The 19,286-nt window shown below is 34.7% G+C and overlaps 2 protein-coding genes and 1 pseudogene across 4 annotated transcripts; all 3 read right to left on the reverse strand.

The window, feature by feature from the left end:
- Positions 1 to 829: 829 nt before the first annotated feature.
- LOC130719874 (F-box/kelch-repeat protein At3g23880-like) lies at positions 830 to 2,641 on the reverse strand. The gene is made up of 2 exons (XM_057570474.1): positions 2,105 to 2,641; positions 830 to 1,489 (listed from the first exon to the last, which is right to left on the reverse strand). Exons 1-2 carry the CDS (start codon positions 2,639 to 2,641, stop codon positions 830 to 832), a joined length of 1,197 nt encoding a protein of 398 aa, XP_057426457.1.
- Positions 2,642 to 9,305: 6,664 nt separating this feature from the next.
- Positions 9,306 to 9,977, reverse strand: LOC130729445 (cysteine-rich receptor-like protein kinase 26; annotated as a pseudogene).
- Positions 9,978 to 10,104: 127 nt separating this feature from the next.
- On the reverse strand, positions 10,105 to 15,214 carry LOC130729444 (B3 domain-containing protein Os03g0619800-like). Of its 3 annotated transcripts, none has more exons than XM_057581219.1 (11): positions 14,791 to 15,214; positions 14,038 to 14,512; positions 13,727 to 13,842; positions 13,209 to 13,479; positions 12,781 to 12,927; positions 12,349 to 12,467; positions 11,816 to 12,101; positions 11,386 to 11,538; positions 10,940 to 11,058; positions 10,424 to 10,712; positions 10,105 to 10,333 (listed from the first exon to the last, which is right to left on the reverse strand). In XM_057581219.1, exons 1-11 carry the CDS (start codon positions 14,869 to 14,871, stop codon positions 10,299 to 10,301), a joined length of 2,091 nt encoding a protein of 696 aa, XP_057437202.1. In that variant the 5' UTR covers positions 14,872 to 15,214; the 3' UTR covers positions 10,105 to 10,298. The 3 variants fall into 3 exon arrangements, with proteins under 3 accessions (XP_057437202.1, XP_057437201.1, XP_057437200.1); XM_057581218.1 differs by having other exon boundaries at positions 11,386 to 11,532; positions 12,781 to 12,933; XM_057581217.1 differs by having other exon boundaries at positions 10,106 to 10,333; positions 12,781 to 12,933.
- Positions 15,215 to 19,286: the final 4,072 nt, after the last annotated feature.

Here is a 19,286-nt window from a genome sequence, read left to right on the forward strand (position 1 = left end):
GCATTTTATCTTTCTAAATTAAAATTCTTTATGCACACTTAAATCACACATTATCCTCAATGTGAAGCACGCACAAAATTAAAATGAAAATGTGAGATATAAGAGAAAGAAAAAGGAAACACCAGAAGGTTTTTAGAATAGGCTTGTAGCCTCAAAATGATCTCTAAAACCTCTATATCTTGTTCTGATGGAGGTCTACAATTAAGGGATAACTTATAATATTTTTTGAGGAATAACATTGATAGTCTAGAAACCTAGTGGCTTTGGTTGAATATCTTTCTTAGCAAAGGAATTTTAGAAAACAAAAACCAATTCTCTTATCAAAACAAGGAAATTTGGTTGCTTGGATGAATTGTCTTTGGAAACATATGGGAAACCTGAGTTATTAACTCATTAGTATACCCAACATGAAAATCTAGGTCTGGAGGTTTAAGAAACGGTTTCAGAAAAAGGTTCCTCTATTAAAGACGAATTCATACAATTAAAATTATATGCATCTAAGATCCTAGTTACAACAACTTTTTGAATAATTAGAAGTAGCTTATTTGCAATAACTTCTTATTCAGTTCTACCTCAACAACTACACTATCTACTTCAGTCCACGCAAAAACATTTAAAACTACGAATTGAAATATTATAATTTCTAAGTATTACGACAACATCTATTTCAACACAAATATAACATTCACACCATTGCAGCAAACAAGATACTTTAAAGGTTCATAAAATTTAAGAGACTTTATAATGTCAATAAGGTACGAATAAAAATTGAAAGAAAATCTAGGGGATTTTGGAATTGGCATCCAAGAGCTCTTTTTCTCCCTCATTCTTATCCATCTTCTTTGTCTTGACAAGGAGAAACCATACTCTGAACATAACCAAAAGCCTGTAACCAAAATTCATGATTGAGATTTGGAATATACTCTGCATTATTATCTCTTATGTTATACTTGATAAACTCCAAATCCTCAGTTTTTACGAGCAAAAGGATGTCACCATCTTCAGACAAGAACATTGGCACGGGCTTAAAAAACAAATTATCACATCGAATATGCTCATACCTGATACTCAACCACCGAGTCCAAGACTCTTGAACTCCATACTCTCTCATTTTCCACATAACAAAATGAGTCATATTATGATCATGAGAAAGATACATGTGATTTTCTAGAACCTCGAGACTTGGCTCAAAGTGAGGCACCTTAGTAACACCCTCAGGAAGTGGCCGATATGTATATTTCTCCTTACTCATGTCAAAAGAAACAATAGCCAGCTGCTCGCGAGTAACATTGTCCCATTCATATTCGGGACCATTCATATTTTTAAGAGCTATCCAGTTAACACAACCACCCACAAATTGTCCCATGATTGGGTATAGCATAAGAGGGGAACAAGGGTCACACAAAATATTTTTGCAGCAAATATTTTTCATGCAAGAAACCCTTGTCATCATTTTCTGCTCTGTACAATCCCAATGCACCACCACTACCTAGCAAAGAGTGAAAACTAAAATTAACCCAAAGGGATCATACTTTTGAGATGAATTACGAAAATTATGCAGTCTTTCATTTTTCGTTAGATTAGTCAAATTAAATTGAATAATTTGTTCTTTAAATTGATCTCCATTGTTCATGATCTAATTAGACTTTAAGGTAATTTAAAGAAGGGATTGACTTGACCCAAAAAATACATGATTTTCACAATAAAGACTAACTTAATTTGTAAAATTCTCCTTGATGTTAGGGATAGTAAATCTGATTGCTTGAGTAAGTTAATCAAAGTCGTATTTTCTAGCTAAATCTTAAGTTTTCAAATGATGTCTCATTTTTCGTCCCATCATGGAATTCAACCATGGACACTATTTTCGAACATAAGACCTTGACCATTTAAAGGTCATCATCAGTGTAATTACTGTAGATATGATCATTTATATCATCAATTTTTCATAATATGAAATATCAATTTAGCCACAACAATTTAAAACATTGATTGTATTTCAGATATCTCTAAAGAAACAAGTTAATTTCAAATTAAGATATCATATACTATTATGAATTCTCAAGTAATTATCTTGAAAATGGTAGGAATTAAAAAAATTACTCACCTTGTAAGTATCATGTGAACTATCATAGCCGAACCCCAAATTCACCTTACCCTGCGGAGCATCCACAGAAGTTCGCATGCTTAGATGAAAGGTTGGTGACTTCTTAGACATAAGGTGTGTGGCCGGGTTCCAAAGTTGAACCCAAAAATCTTCAATTGGGCCAACATCATAAAAGTTGCCCAAACAAACCAACCCATTACATGAGTCAATTACCAAATGATTTCCCTTCAAATGGTAGCACCCTTCAACATCGATCACGGACGACGGATCCTCCATCAAGCAACGCACAGAGCATGGAACAACCCAACTGTCCTCATTTTCAAATTTGTAGGGGTCATCTTCTGTGTTGAGGAGAATGTGCGTGCTTTTGGGAGATCTATTAAGGTGCAGTTTCGCGAATGATGGATCATCAAAAATCAGTGATTTCAATGACTTGGAAACGCACGCGAATTGCATGAGGGTCTTCACGGGTAGCCATGAAAAGATTTCTATAAGGAGTTCCAAAGGGAGAATTTGATCATCACGGGGATTTTTCATTGTTGGGGGAAGAAAACAAAATTACCCTGCAAACAATCGACATGTGTTTTTTATTTTTGTTAAAGATGTCATCCAAATAATATTCATAGAAAATTAAATTAATTTGTACCAAATTTAAACTAGATAATTTCTATCAATGAAAACAACAATAATGAAAGCAAAACCAATAAAAATAACGTGTTTGAGAGAAACATGGCAGCAAAACCTCCCTTATTCAGTGACATCAAACGTGCAGACGAAATAAGATTCAATGAAACAACACCACTGGAAAAAAATGGTCCCAAAAACACTAAAAAACAAAGATTGACGCAAATCACATATACCACACAATCTTCACCATGTGAAGTTCCAAATAGAAAGTTTCATATATCCAAGATCATAATCATAAGATAACATCAACATTTAACAGATACATCAATAACTAGAAACATTCCCAGGTGAGACAAAGAAAGATGCATGAGGATCATAACACAACAAAATGCAGGAAAAGAGAAAGAACCATGGTGATGAACTTACAATTGATATCTGATTTTTGGATTGTCTCAGTTCTGGAATCGAACATCTTCACCCTCATCTACACAACCATTGTACCCCCAAATCACCACCGCACCACCGAGGCTTTGAGCATCAATCATCGCATCACCATCGTTTGTTTTCAGTTTAGTGTTGTGGCCGAATGAAAGGTTAGGAGAGTGAGGGAAATGAAGCTTCGATTTGGTGGTTGGAGGCTTCAGATCGACAAAGAGAAGATGGCGATGTCGTTATTCAGGACGATAAAGAAAGAGGGAGGCGACTAGGTTTTGTGTTGATGGGAGAATAAGGTTTCAGCTGGAGAGGGAGAGAAGGTTGAGCTTTTGTGAATTAGGGTTGGCTCCTCATTGACTGCCTCTAACTTTATTGTAAGATCAAGTTTTGATCAGTGGTTGCATCTCTATATTTTGATGATTACAATTAAGGTTTGTGATGATGAACAATTGTGGTACCCTAACGTTTGTCTTTTTTAGTTGTGACAAACAGGTTCTGAATCTGATCCAAGCCTACTTATTCAGAAGAAGAAGAACCAAGGGATACTAAAAAGAGAGCTCTAAAGCGTACCATGTTCGTTCAGAACAGTGGCAAATCCTTCAGAAGTTCTGAAGATACAAGCTCTCAAGAGGTTCTGAAGAACCAGAGTCAGAAGTTCTGAAGACCAGATGTTCCAGTGGAACGGTCCAGAAGCAGAAGACTCAAGTTCTGAAGACCTGCAAGAAGTTGGTTCTGAAGACCCAAGCTATTCTAGCTCTAACGTTCAGAAGTTCTGAGGAACTTGTTCAGAAGCAGAAGTTGCAAGGTCAGAAGAATCCAAGCTTCAATCTGACGAGGATCAGAAGCTTCACCAATGTTCATCTGAAGCCTTCAGATCTCAAGTCAACTGGTGAAAGGACAGGTCACTATCATAGTACAACATCGTACAAGTCTCAGTCTGTCCACCACCTACCTCGTGCAGCCTTGCAGTCTGATTTTACAAGATTGCCACTCCAACGGATAAAACCCTAGCAACGGCTACATCACAAGTCTTGGAGTATATAAAGGCTGAAGAAAGAAGAAAGAGGCTAAGAAACCTTGCTGAAATTATTCAACTCATACGAACCAATCTCTTAGCATTATTTCTTCACTGTTCTTAAACATCTGAGTTTACTATTAGCTTTTTAGAAGCACTTATTGTAAACCCGAAACCTTTTACACTACATTGTAAAGTTCATTAAGAGACCAAGGTTGGTCGGATCTTAAGAGGACTGAATCAAGGTTGATTCAGTGTTTAGCTAGTCTTAAGAGGATCGGTAGATCAGCTTCTTAAGAGGATACTAGTGAGAAAATCAGTGTATTGTTAGTCACTTAGCATGTAGCAAAGTGCAGTTGTAACACTCATTGATTTTAGTGAATTGCCTTCATCAGAAGAAGGAAGAAATTACCTTCACAGGTGGACTGGATTAGCTTGAGCTTTTATCTCAAGTGAACCAGGATAAAATACTTGCGTGCTTTACTTCTTATCCTTCAGCACCTAGTTCTTATCTTTGAGTTTTCGAAAAGATACAAAAGTATATCATTTATTCAAAAACTCTATTCAAACCCCCCATTTCTAGTGTTTTTCGCACCTTCATTTATCATCAATGCTTGGCTACTTATAGGACCTCCCAAACCCTAATCTTTTTTTTATTATTTTTAATTCTTTTTTTTGGCTGGATTAGCTTCTCTTTTCCTTTGGGTTTGGGCTCATCTTCCGTTCATCACTTACATAATGGGTAATCCACCAAAGTTTAATCCACACAAAATAAAATAAAATTAGCCAAATTAAAAAAAAAAAACTAATCAAAACATTTGAACTTTCAATGTTGTACATTTTTCATATTTTTGTAATTTTTTGTATTTAATTAGAAATTGAATTACTTTTTGTATTTTCTTCTTTTTTACTTATATCGAGTCCGAACAAAAACCAGTATCCACAACATATACTAAGAATGACACTCATACACTAATTAATTATGGTGTTTCATATAACAAGTTATAAAATCATCCCTATCAACATTTATGCTTTAGATCCATCATCTCCCATGGTGAACTTTCTCCCCTCTACGATAGAGCAAACAATAAATATCTCAGATTGACGAACACACTCTTGCGGGTGCATATCAACGTAAATTTGCAATTGAGTGTCGTACAAGGTTTCAAGGCATGGTGATCATTATCATAAAGACCTAGTGGATAATCAATTAAAATAAAGAAGCACATAAACCATAAAGGGGAGGGGTGTGGCGCTCCTCATCCTCAATCAGGCAGTCCCTTGGTTTATTGTTTGTTTCCAAAATAATAAGCAGAATAATAAATAAATTTATTAATAAGATAAGAAAACTTCAAACCTCATGTGTTAATCATTCGTGTTAATCATTCAAGTAAAGCAAACCATCCTTGGTTACAAAAGAATAATTTACTTTCTATTAAAGTATTTGATTCGTGAGTTGGAAGATCAGGTTCTCTACTAGAAAATAGTTTAAAACTTGATTTTTCCAAGTTAGGAAAGATAAATCGCTCATTTGAAGTACAAGACCAATCTTCTTCCCCAAATCCTCAAAGATAACAATCAATTGGTGTTAGAGATTTTGTTCTATGGAATACAAAACCACAATCGCTTCATCTTCTCATCAATCCTATAAAAAATCATCTTAATGATCTCAGCTCGCTTAGATAAACATGTAAAATTTGCTTGTGGCGGGATATCGTTAAGGGTAAGGTCGAAGTGTGGTGTGAGCTTGTTCGATCCCCTGCTGAAGATTTCTTGTTCCCAGAGTCTTGGAGGTGTTGTGAGGAGGTTGTTAGGTTTCTGGATTCGATGTTGTTCTGTGAGCTTGCCTTCGATTGGCGTTTCTTAGAGGCGAAGAGTGTTGGGTTGGAGATCGTTAGGCTTCCAAATGAGGCTATGTTCCCTGTGTTTTGGTTTAGGAAGCCAAGTTTAGATACAACTTATATTGGTGCTGATTTGGCTAATATCAGAGTGAAGCGATGTTGTCAACCACTGGTTCATGTTGATCTCACTTCAAGTGAGTTTGTGTGTTGTCATGGTGAGCTCCGATCAGTGGTGTCTCACCAAGGTTGATATCCTCTGTGGTGGTCTTGACGTTTCTTGGAAGTTGGAGGTCCCCTCTTTGTGGGACTTAGTATGTGAAAGTGCCAATCTTTCGGTGGCATGGATTCTCCCCGATTCTTCTTCTTATGCTGGCCTAGGTTCTTCCTCCTATGTCGTTGGTGTAAGGTTTCCTGAGTCGGTGCCTTGTGTTGTGATCGATCAGGTCCCTTGTTGTGCTTTGGAAGAACCCCTTGGGCTTCCTAGACGACGAGGACAACCAAAAAAGATCCTTGATGGGGATTCTATACGTGACTCTACCATTGATCATGGGGAGGGGATTTTTACAGGTCGCTGCCCTATAGCGAAAATTCCTCTTCCTCGTGGCGGTCCCAAGAAAGGGGAGGGTTTGGCTTTGGAAGCGGGACTTGAGATCCTACCTTCTTCTAGCTCTGGGGAGGCAGTTTTGGGCTCTCGAGATACTTCTTTGGTGGTTTTTTATGCATAGGGATCTAAGGGTCCTCCAGAAGTTATGACGAAAGTGAGAGCGGCTCTGGCCACAAGGCTTCGGTTTGGTATGGTGTATGATTGTTATGAAGATGTGGCCCTCCAAGGCATAGCCGCTAGTATTAGGTCTCTTGAGATGTGGTAGTGTTAATTGTTTGGTGTTTTGGCTTGTCTTGGGTATTTCTTTTTATATGGTGTTTTTGATATATTTAGACGCTTGAGTGGGGCTTTTCTAACTTTTGTTCTTTTGGTTTTGGGGTTGTTTAGCATTGTGCGATGGTTAACTTTTTGATGTACTAATCATCATTTCCCCACTATTGTGGCATGACTTTGGTCTCATTCCCGCGGATATATATATATATATATATATATATATATATATATATATATATCTTTTTCCTTTCGAAAAAAAATGTAAAACTGATCATAATTTTGAATTCAATCGATCATGAACCAAAAATATATTCAAAGCACACAGTGAAAGAACATAGATCAACTTGAATAAAACTGACTTTTCAAGGTTGTAATGTGGTCAAAGTCAAGGAAGGATTCATGAGAGATATTTCGAGTTAAAACCTTAGGAAAAAAAGAGCAATGTAGAATAATTCAAAGTCAAGCACAAGTTAAACACTACAATCCCAAGATTTCATTTTCACAACCATCGCCTTCTTTCTTCACTTTGTGAATTTTTTATTTCTTTTTCTGATTTTTTTCTCAACATGTACAAAGTTCACAATGAAGGTAATTTTTTTCTTTTCAGGACAACTTTGACCATGTATTCAGACAATTCACCCTCAAACTTGTTGAAATCTCATTCCTGAAACAATTTCAAAACTCTTAAATCCCTTAAAGTATGATATCATCATGGTTTTTCACATTAGACTTTGTAATCAGCTAAATCACAATAGAATGAGAATATTATGTTCAAGGGGCTAAAACAAAGATCAAACATTGCAAGGTCAGCTTTTTTTAGGCATGTAGCTTAATACAAGAGAATAATTACTTTATCACTTCAAAGCATGCGACAAATCAATCAGAAATGGCAAGATATAACCATTCGAGCATTCGGCCCAAAATCTCTCAAGGTAATCTCAAATGGGTAACTCCTTTTTCACAATGAATCTAATAAATCAATTCTCAAAGAAATCATGATGAACTCAAAATGAAAGCAACTTCACACATTAAAGAGTTGAAACTTTTAGCAGAAAAGTGATTGAAAAAGTGTGCACTAATCTCCTAAAAAAATCTTGAAAAAAAATGAAATTAAAAACTACTAAGAGTCTCACCCCAACACTTAAATGACACATTCTCCTCAGGTATTATTCAGGTATTATTTTTGACTATGTATCTGTTCATGCAAGTGGTTTAGCCCTTTTGTTTGAGGAGGCATGGTAATAGAGAATCCATAGACACAAATAAAATCTGTTAGATAGCTCTTACTTCATTCTAAAAATGCCAAATTTACACTCCATTCCTGCAGTCCAATGTTCGTGGTACAAGCTAAATATCCACACAACATTAATGTTCTTAAAAAAACAGAGAAAATAAATCAGAAAGCTGAAAGAAATGGTGATCACAGGACCATGTTTACAAAGATTCAAAGAACAGAATTTGGCTCTAAAGGTTTGTACGCTCGCATCATCTTCAAAGCTTGAATAAAAAATGCATGAATGCATGCGTGCTTACCAGCTTTCCTTCATGAAGACTGTGTTACGATCTTGTAAAAGTGGGTTGGCATCTTCTTGGCACGAGGTTGGTGGAGAAGGAAGGAAAGTGAGTTCTCTCAGAGAACAATGGCAACAAGTTTATGGCTTCCTAAGTGAAAATGAGCAGATTATTAACTTGGAGTTTGAGATTGTTTGGTAACATGGAGATTGAGATTGTGTGGTAACTCATCATTTCAAACTCTGAATTTTAATTTCCTGCTCTGCAATGCGTCTGGTTGGTTGAAGGCTCCTTGGAACTAACAACAATTGCTGCTAAGCACGACGCGTCCAATCTATCAATCCAGGGTCGTTCAAATAGTTCAAAGATATGGTATGGAGGTCGAAAGAATGGAGTAATGATTTATTTACAGTTCAGACTTCTTCACACACTTTTCTTCTTATTTCTAGCTATTTTTTTGCATTTCGTATCACATTACATATCATATCACTCTTTTCTTTCTTTTCTCTTCATTACCCAAGGGGGAGGTGAAAATCGTATGTCCACAAAATATTATTTAGTGAAAAATGAGAGGAAAGAATATAAAAAGAAAACAATGTGACTTTGAAGTTGTTTGGGTTGAGAGAAAAACATGATGGGAGAATGAGAGGAAAAGTATGGGAAACTAAAATGGGTATGATACATAATTATAATGTTATCCTCTTTTTAAGCTGATTATTTAAAGAATAATTTAAAACTTTATAATATAATTTTGGGTTAAACATGTTCTTTACTCCCTCAAAATTCATTTTGCAGTGGTTGGCTTATTAAAAAAGCAATTGCAGCGGTTTAAAAACTGCCACTAAAAAAAATTCGGCAATTAACAAACGTCACTGGTACACAAAATTTGCAGTTATTAACTTGTTTTACCAGCACAACAACTTGAGATATCTGAGATAGCCCCTCACCAAGCAATCATTGCACTCTTGCTCTGACAAATCAGGAGTGCATTGCAGAAGAGCAAATATAGTTTGAAAGCTTGGCCCTGCTGCACTTCCTGCAACATATACTTCTTAAGAGAATCACCAGATGCAGCTTCACTTCTCAAACTGTCCCCCAAGTCCCCAAGTACTTAATAGATTGAACTGATCCGCATCACTTGCATAATTCTGTGTCCGCAAATAGTACGCAGGTTGAGGTTCGGTGAAAGAAAAATCGAAAGGTTTGAGTACCGAAGCATGCAATTGTCATACCCCAATAGCTTCTTTCTGGTTTGGGAAACGCTGTGTGAGAAGGACTCTGGAATCATTGAGCCAACTGCGGCATGTTTCTGGCTTAACATCTCCTCTGCACATCCCAATTGCGTCAACTTTGTCAGAGTCTTGGCCCTTAGAGAAATTGTAGAAGCCAGAATCAATTTGTGTGTTGGAAGCCAGAGATGACAAGAGGGTGTTGAGATTGGCCTTGTAGGTGCTGTTTTCAGTGTTGCCTTTATCATTCACGCAGAAATGGTACAAGAAGCTTGGCTGGGCATTGGTGTGAGATGTATGACAACACGAAGGTGCCATGGTACTAGAAGGGAATGTCTCCTAATCCTAGGATCAGGTAGGTTCTAAGTTGTAACATTTATGAAGATCAAGAGATTACTTTTTGTGGACACATTCTTTGACACAATCAAATAGCAGGATTAGAAAAGGTTAAAATAATATCATGGTTACTTGGTATGAAAACATAACTCCATATATCGAAAACCCAAGTTAATGTAACGATAACACAAAACAAACGGGCTCTATACTTATCACATGTTTCTTAGTTACACTTACTAGTTTGTTCAATTTTTCATTGGGTACTTAGTGTGCCAAAACCAAAAACATGCACTTGACAAATTCTTTGGTGGTAGTGATTTCCTTAGTCCTTAACAAGCTCCTCTACTTTAACAGATTCTGCACAAGATAGAAGAACATATAAATATATATATATTGATGCAAGAGAGGAATTGTTAGAAAATAAATGAAATTCAGCATTAAACCTACCTTGAGATGTTGGACTATTTGCATTGTCTGACTCTCTAAAGATGTGAACTAGGAACGTGTTATTAGTGCTAACAATGAGCTCAAAAGTGCAAACATCACCAACTTTCAAGTTATTGTCCTTTACAAATACCCTCCATCCCCTTGAGGGTAGTACAATTTTCACTCTTCTTTTGGATTTCCTGATTAGGTACTTTACAGTCCAAACTCTCCCATTTACCACTCCAAGATTGATATCTCCCTTCGGTTTGCTCAAATCTAAGTGTTGCAGACAAAATCTAGCTGGTAAATTCTGCCAAAGGAAGGAAAAGACAAAGGTTAAGGAGTAGCCCTAAAAATATTGTAATAAATAAAAAATTTATTAAAAAGTACAACTTTCAAATAAACCAATATGTCAGATATAATAAATTCTTAGTGAACAGTTTCAAATCTTGATCATGTAACCATCTTTGTAACAAGGCACTAAAGAAATGCACTTCAATTTGTGTTTTACAAGCCAAATCTTTCTTCTCAGCTTACCATCTCACCACGGGTAACATATGTAGGACGCATGAAAATCAGGAAGGATGGATTACAAGTTTTGAAAGAGCTTGCTCTGTCAAGAGCTGTAACTTGTTTGGCAGCAATCACTTGTTTTCCTGCAAAATTAGATCTCCGTAAGCCACTGATATCATTATCAACTCTCAGGCTGCTAAAAATTTGAAACCCCTAACTTCTGTCAATTCCACAAAGTTACTTCAGATGCATGTCATGGAAAGATTTAAAATGAAATTAGTAAATTGTGAACAGAAGCTATGTTGAACTTGTGAAGCTCTTAGCATGTTCGGATCAGTTTCTTTTTCATGAGAATCAACACTGGAACTCATAAATTACTCCCAGAAAAATTCCGCAGACTTGATTTCCACTTCATAATCAACTCTATAAAAAATTCTACACATACTGAAAAACACATTAAAATTTAGTACCTTGGCACCTTTTGTCTGTACTGAACGATGCCCCCTTTTTCAATTTCAAGGAATTTCCAACTTTAGCACATCTACTCCTTCCCACTTTACATGGTTGAAGAGACTCTGATGACAAGTTAGCTTTTCTCTTTATCCCTCCTCTGATATCTGAAACTTTATAAACATCAACTCCTTAATTAGATGTCTGATTATCAAACAAGACCCACTTTTTCCCTACTCTCTATTGTGTGATAGGTGGATGGGCTAGAGAGTTAGTGGGACAGGGTTTTGTTCACCCATAGGAACAATACTTCTTCTGTCATAGAAGAAGTTTCACAGCATATCAAGAGAATTAACTTATAAGTAGCTTCATACTTTTTACATGTTAAGGAAAGAGAATAGCACAATTTACATGTTAAGTTTTCACATGTTTCTTGGTTACACGCACTACCTTGAGATGTTGGACAATTTGCATTGTCTGACTCTCTAAAGATGTGAACCTGGAAGGTGTTACAAGTCTTGGCAATGAGCTCAAAGGAGCAAACATCACCAACTTTCAAGTTATTGTCCTTTACAAATGCTTTCCATCCACGTCCAAGTACAATTTTCTTTTGTGTATTGCTTTTCTTGATTAGGTACTTTACAGTCGAAACTGTCCCATTTAACATTTCAAGATTGATGAATCCCCTTGGTTTTCTCAAATCTAAGTGTCTCAGACAAAAATTAGATGGTAAATTCTGCCAAAGAAAGGAAAAGACAAATGTTAAGGAGTACCCCTAAAATGGTTAAAACATAGGAAAAAAGAACATATCTTAAAAATACAACTTTTAACTTGATCAGTTCATTAGATATAACAAATTTTGAATAAGTATTTTCTTATCTTTATCATGGAATAACAATCTCTGTTACAAAGGCGCAAAAGAAAAGCACTTAATTGGTTTTTCAACTTGTGTTTCGCAAGCCAAATCCTTGTTCTCTGCTTACCAGCTGACCATGGATAATATATGACGGATACATGAAAATCAGGACTGATGGATTGCAAATTTTGAAAGATCTTGCTCTGTCAAGAGCAGTAACTTGTTTGGCTGTAATCCCTTCTTTTCCTGAAAAATTAGATCTTCGTAAGCCACACATTTCATCATCAACTTGCAGGCTGCTAAAAGAATTTCCACATAGTTGCTTCAGATGCATGTCATGGAAAGATTTAAAATGAAATTAGTAAATTGAGGAGAACAGAAGCTAATAATGTTGAACTTGTGAAGCTCTTACATGATCGGATCAGTTTCTTTTTCATGAGAATCTACTCTGGAACTCGTAAATTACTCCCAAAGAAAATTCCGCAGACTTGATTTCCACTTCATAATCAATTCTAGAATAAATTCTAAACATTCCTAAAAACACATTAAAATTTAGTACCTAGGCACTTTTTGTCAGTACTGGACGATGCCCCCTTTTGCAACTTCAAGGAATTTCCAACTCTAGCACATCTACTCCTTCCCACTTTACATGGGCGAAGAGACTCTGATAACAAGTTAGCTTCTCTCTTCTGCCCTGCTCTGAGATCTGAAACTTTAAAAACATCAACTCCTTAATTAGATGTCTGATTATCAACAAGACACACTTTTTCCCTACACTTTATTGTGTGATAGGGTGGTTGGGCTAGAGAGTTAGTGTGACAGGGTTTTGCTCACCCATAGGAACAATATTTCTTCTGTCTGTGGATAAGTTTTACAACATATCAAGAGAATTAACTTATAAGTAGCTTCATACTTTTTAAATGTTCAGGAAAGAGAATGGCACTATTAACATGTAACTTTTTAATGTTTCTTGATTACACGTACTACCTTGAGATGTTGAGCAACTTGCATTGTCTGACTCTCTAAAGATGTGAACCTGGAAGGTGTTATTAGTCTTAGCAATGAGCTCAAAGGTGCAAACATCACCAACTTTCAACTTATTGTCTGTTACAAATGCCCTCCATCTACTTGAAAGTGCAATTTTGGTTTTCCATATTACGTATCCTGCAGTCCAAACTCTCCCATTTAACAGAAGATTGAAAACTCCCTGCGGTTTGCTCAAATCTAAGTGTCTCAGACAAAACTCAGGTGGTAAATTCTGCCAAAGAAAGGAAAAGACAAAGGTTAAGGAGTACCCCTAAAAATATTGGTTAAAAATAAGAAATAAAAAACTTTGTTAAAATAGTACGACTTTTAAATTAATCAACATATTAGATATAATAATTCTCTTATAAAAAAATTCATTTCTTAATTATGTAACCATCTCTCTAACAAGATAAACAACAAGCACTTCAATTTATTGTTCATCTTGTGTTTTACAAGTCAATTTTTTCTTCTCGGCTTACCATGTAACCACGGATATATGAGGGATGCATGAAAATCAGGAAGGACGGATTACAAATTTTGAAAGAGCTTGCTCTTTCAAGAGCTGTAACTTGCTTAGCAGTAATCACTTGTTTTCCTGAAAAATTAGATCATCGTAAGCCACAGATTTCAAGGTCATCATTCAGGCTGCTAAAAGATTTGAAACCTACTAATGTATGTCATTTCCACATGGTTACTTCAGATGCGTGCCATGGAAAGATTTAAAATGAAATAAGCAAATTAAGGAGAACAGAAGCTAATAAGTTTATGAGGCACTGATAAAATGTTACACCTTTACACATTTTGTCAGTATGGGGCGATGCTGTCTTTCGGAATTTGAAGGCACTTCCAGCTTTAACACATCCACCAGTTTCCATTTTACATGGTTGAAGAACTTCTAATGACAAGTTAGCTTTTCTTTTTCGACCTTCTTTGTAATCTTCTGAATTTTCATTATTTGCCGGTTTCTTTCCTTTAGCATCAGAGGCCCTTTTACATTCTACTGTTTTCACAGGATAGTTTATCTCCAAGGCATTCATAGCAAAGATGCGTAGCTGAAAATGGGAAGTTCCTCCGTATCTGAAAAGCAGAAGATGGCCATGAGCTAGAGAATGATGTTCTGCAAACTCTTTCCACCCCTTTTGAAACCATATTTCACCATCACTTTTAACCAAATCTAATTTCCACTCTGCACCATTTGGAGGCTTAACAAATACAGTTTTCGGCAAGCCTTCTCCATATTTCTCCACAAATGCTCTTGGGATCATCTGTCAATAACACCAAATATGTATGCATAATTGAGCTAAGAAAGATGGTATTTTGCATCAATTAAGGCAATATTCATCTATTGTATACAGTTAAACATAGATCTAATAAGGAAAGGTAAACGGCTATACGCAACTAAACATGGCATGAGCAATAAGGCTAGTTAAATATTATCATAGTACATGAAGGCACGAACCAGCATCAGCATGCAGAACCAATGTTATTATGAACAAGAGTTATTTGAAGAAAGAACTGAATGAAGAAATGCATGTGTGCTTACTAGCTTTCCTTCATGATCATGAAGGGTTATGATCTTGAAAAAGTGGGTTGTTGGGTTCTCCAGAGGAAACTTAGGAGCCATGATGACATGAATAGAAGAACTTTGGGGTCAGTGATAGAGAGAGGGGAGGGAAGTGAATCCTGGTCAGAGAACAATGGCTTCTTCTTCTTCTTCTTCTTCTTCCCAAGTGAAAAAGTGAGATTGTGACATTGTGTGGTAACTCATCATTTTTTATCTGCCTCTGCAAATGCCTCTGGTTGGTTGAACTTGAAGGTTCCTTGGAACTAACAAAAATGTCTGATCACCATCACCACCACATTCCTGATCTGCAAATGGGTAATTCCACTATTCCATACAGTGATACAAATTACAAAGAACCTGTGTAGTCAGGGTACGGATTACGTACAGGCTTTATTGGCCAATGTCCGACTCCCACAAACACAATAGTTGGACTTTCATGATTATAAAGATTGAAAAAAAATATATAAACACAAAAGATTTTTTTTTTACAAAGAGCTAAAATAAATAAAAGGCTAAAAAACTATTGCTGCCTTTGGAAAGCAGTTCCCAAGCGGTCAGCTAGTAGCAACACAGGAGCAAGACACTCCGGATGTCTATACCCAGTGTTATCAGACTCGGACCGGTAATCGACTCGGTCGAGGCACTGGGTCAATGAGTCAATGGTTCAACCACTGGGTCACTGGTTGAACCGTTTGACTCGGTTTACACTAAAAAAATTAAAAATAATATTAATACTAGACTAGTAACTATCATTATTTCATTACTTTATAATCCAAATTTAAAAACACTACCATGACATACATTTTTTTTAAAAAATCCTACCATGACATACATAGTTTGGTTACACATCTTTGCATTGTTTTAAGGTCAAGTAAGAAATTGAAATTTATGAAAAAGAAAAGAAAGAAAACATGGAAACTTTACAATGCTAGTCAAAGTCAATGTTAAGCCCATTTTCAAAACATTAAAAATGGATAGTTTTACTTTTGGGCCCTGTATAGTAAAGTCCAAATTACTAAACCCTAATTTACTTTTCCACACTTCACTTTAGAACTAGCCAGTAGCCGCACCTTTCTTTTCTTTTCTCTTTCTCCATGTCCAACTCTCTTTCTCTTCTAAACCTTCTCATCTTTCTTTGCTGCAACCAGATCAATTGTGATTCAATTCCCAGGTTTAAGTCTCATCTCTCCCTTCTTCCTCTCTTCTTCCTCTGTCACGTTCCTATCTCTCTAACCTTCTTATGCCTCTCGTGTCTTCTTCTTCATCCTCTCAACTGCCACAAACCCCATCCAAAGCCCCCAACCGGCCACAAATTCCCTCCAAAGCCACGATCTGCCCCCAACGCACCGTTTGCTCTGTTTTACGTTTTGAGTTTTCTGTTTTTTTTTTTTTTTAAATAGCGAACCGGTCCAACCGTAAGGACCGAGTCACCGGTTTTTTGACTGAACCGGCCGGTTTTTTCCGGTTCGCTACGGGTTGATTGCTTAGCCGATCCGATGCTCGGCTCGAACCGGCCTAGGGTCCGGTTCCCGGCTCAACCGGTCGAACCGGCCGGTTCGAGCCGAGTTTTACAACACTGTCTATACCAAACCAACGAAGAGAAGGAGGAGACAACCCCAAGTTTGGCCAAAAAGTCTGTTGTCGCATTCCCTTCATGAAGCAAATGAGAGCAAGACACAACTCAATCACGCCTAATCAACCTCTTAATCCGAGTAATAATTAAAGCATAGCGATGAAACACATATGATCATCCATCAAAAACTCCAAAGCTAACTGTGAATCAGAGGATAGCTCAATATTGCAAAGTTCACACTACCAACAAATCTCCAAGCTATGAAAATAGAATATTTTTTTGATTCATCGGAAAACTATGAAAATAGAATATGAAAACGTTCTTAACATATTGATAACAAAATGAAATATCATTTGTATTATTCTATGTTGTAATTATTGAAATAGTTTTATTATAATTTTTACTTCCTTTTGTACTAGTTTTTTTTTAAATATATAATTTTTCAGGATTATTTAATCAATAATACTATTAAAAGAGCAAAGGTTCAAAGAGCCAAATGCTGAGGTGTCAGCTCCTCATGCATTCTGCTCTCTCATGCATTCTTAGAATAAGTGGAATTCCACATGTCAAACTAACATCCTTCCTCACATCTTCCCTGTATTGGCTTATACCTTTTTCGTCCGGTCTTCACACATGGCCAATTTTATGTAGCTCTCTCAAGTGTAAGGTTAAGAAATGAACTCAAATTATTAGTTATGGGTGCAGGAGGAAAGGTGAGAAACAAAACGGAGACTATGGTTTACAAAAAAATGTCTAGCAATATATGGGATTTGTAATCGTTTTGCAAATTTAGTAATTCAATTGTCTATTTTCAGCTGAATTATCAAATACAAATTAGTTATATCAAATTTCTCACCATTTGTTATCTAATTTTTAAACTTATATTATTTATAAGATTATTAGATTTGAACCTTTTGTATATTGAATTTAAAATAAGATAGATGAAGAGTAAAATTTAGTTTATTTGAAATTTCAATAATGACTAATAGATGATCATTTATTTGGGCCTAAAAAAAATTCTAATAGGAAAATTAAAGTGATTGCATAGAAAGAAAGAAAGAAATAATTTTTTTTAAATAAGAAATAAATAAATTTATTAAAATTTGCAAGATTTACATAAACCGAAATATTTAAAAAAAAAAAACAAACTCTTATTTAAAATAAACATAATACTATTAACTAAAAACTAAATCTTTTTGAATGTTGAGATTTGGTTTAAATTTTAAATAATTTATGATTATCCCATCAACTTATTTAAAATAGGATGCCAAGTCAAATCCGTAATTACTATTATATTGATGATAAATTATTCAAATCATTAAATTAAATTTTGAATGTTAGCATTTGGTTTTAATTTAAATAATTTCAAAATGAATTACGGCATAATGCACTTTAATGCACAATTTGATGGGAATTAATACTATTTGACTATTTTATGCATTAAATAGAAATTATCGTTCCTGAAGGAAAATATGTCTTTTTTAATATGCATATTAGGTGATATTTATATGATAATTTCAATATCTTTAAATATCAATATGTATGTAATTTACTTAAATGAAAGAATAATTAATTTTAAGTTTTAAATTTTTCGTAAATTAGATTATTTTTTTCGCTTAGATTTAATATAAAATTATTGGTAGGAAAATAAAATTTTTAATATTTTTTTTTAATAATTTTAAAGGGTATAATGAATTTAAAGCATAAATTGATTATAATTATTTTGGTTTAAATATTTTATGAATTAAATGGCAGCGACAATTTGAAATTTGTTTTAAAATGTGTATTTACGAAGTTTTTTTTTTGAACCGTATTTACGAAGTAAATAAACATAAAATTCCGTTTGTTTTTGTCCTGATTATCATGGCTTTATAAAAATGGAAAAGATATACATTACTAAATGAGAATTCAAATTTGAAAATTATTTTAATTTTGAATCTTTTTTCAAATAAATAAAATATCAAATATTTTAAAAAAACATTAAATTTTAAAATATATGATATATAAAATCAACTTATGACTGAAATCAATTTCATTCACTTAATTTCGTATTCTAAAATCAACTTATGACTGAAATTGTGTTCCTATTTGTTGAAAAATTAGTCAACACATTACATATTTACATAAATTACTAATCAAAATTAATCAACATTTCAAAGATTTAGAAATATTTTAAAATAATAAATATAGAAACTTTAAAAGGAAGTAAATTTAATTGAATTATGAAAATTTAATTATACGTTAATATTCAGTCAAAAACTCAAAATTTCAATTAACTCTATTATTGATTGTTCTATTCTTTAATTAGTTTTAATTTATTTTATTTTAGATTATGGTTCTTAAATAAGCATTATAATTTTCAAATTTAAAATTAAGCTAATTTGTTCTTTTTTACTTAATTTATTCATAAACTTTCTTTTTTAGATATACATCATATTTTCTAAAATATTTGATATATTTAAAAATGTATTTTTAGATAAAATTAACTATCAAATCTTAATTTCTAAATTCATATCATAATTTTGAATTAATTAAAAATTATCATGTATTTAAGTAGAAAGAAAGTGATAAATAAAATGCTTAATATTACAAAAATGAAATGTGCAATTGTTATGTGGCATCATAATATCATGGTTTTAGCCACTATTTTGAATTCTTCTCTGTTTAAATTATTTCTACTGATTAGTCCTTTCTCATTTCGTTGGTTTCCCTGTAACAAAAATTAAAAGACATCATTATTTGGACGTGGCAAGGTAAATGCAGAGGAGAAAAAGATCGAGGACGAGAGGAGGTGAGTGGGAGCGTAGGTGGGGGAAGGGGAAGGCATGTGGGGGAAGAGAGAGGTGGTGGAGGAACAAGGGTTGAGAGAGACGAGCATGGGAGGAGAGGGCGGAGGGGAGGA

Source organism: Lotus japonicus, chromosome 1 (genome assembly GCF_012489685.1).
Source record: "Lotus japonicus ecotype B-129 chromosome 1, LjGifu_v1.2".
NCBI classification, from domain to species: domain Eukaryota; kingdom Viridiplantae; phylum Streptophyta; class Magnoliopsida; order Fabales; family Fabaceae; genus Lotus; species Lotus japonicus.

Excerpts from the sequence above, each read along its gene's own strand:
- LOC130719874 (XM_057570474.1), bottom strand. The coding sequence starts at position 2,641 with ATGAAAAATCCCCGTGATGATCAAATTCTCCCTTTGGAACTCCTTATA. Across the intron at positions 1,490-2,104 it reads GTTCACATGATACTTACAAG|GTAGTGGTGGTGCATTGGGA; the intron begins GTGAGTAATTTT and ends ACTCTTTGCTAG.
- LOC130729444 (XM_057581217.1), bottom strand. The coding sequence starts at position 14,871 with ATGGCTCCTAAGTTTCCTCTGGAGAACCCAACAACCCACTTTTTCAAG. Across the intron at positions 11,539-11,815 it reads AAATTGTCCAACATCTCAAG|TTTCAGATATCAGAGGAGGG; the intron begins GTAGTGCGTGTA and ends ATGTTTATAAAG. Across the intron at positions 10,713-10,939 it reads ATGTTACCCGTGGTGAGATG|AATTTACCAGCTAGATTTTG; the intron begins GTAAGCTGAGAA and ends TTCCTTTGGCAG.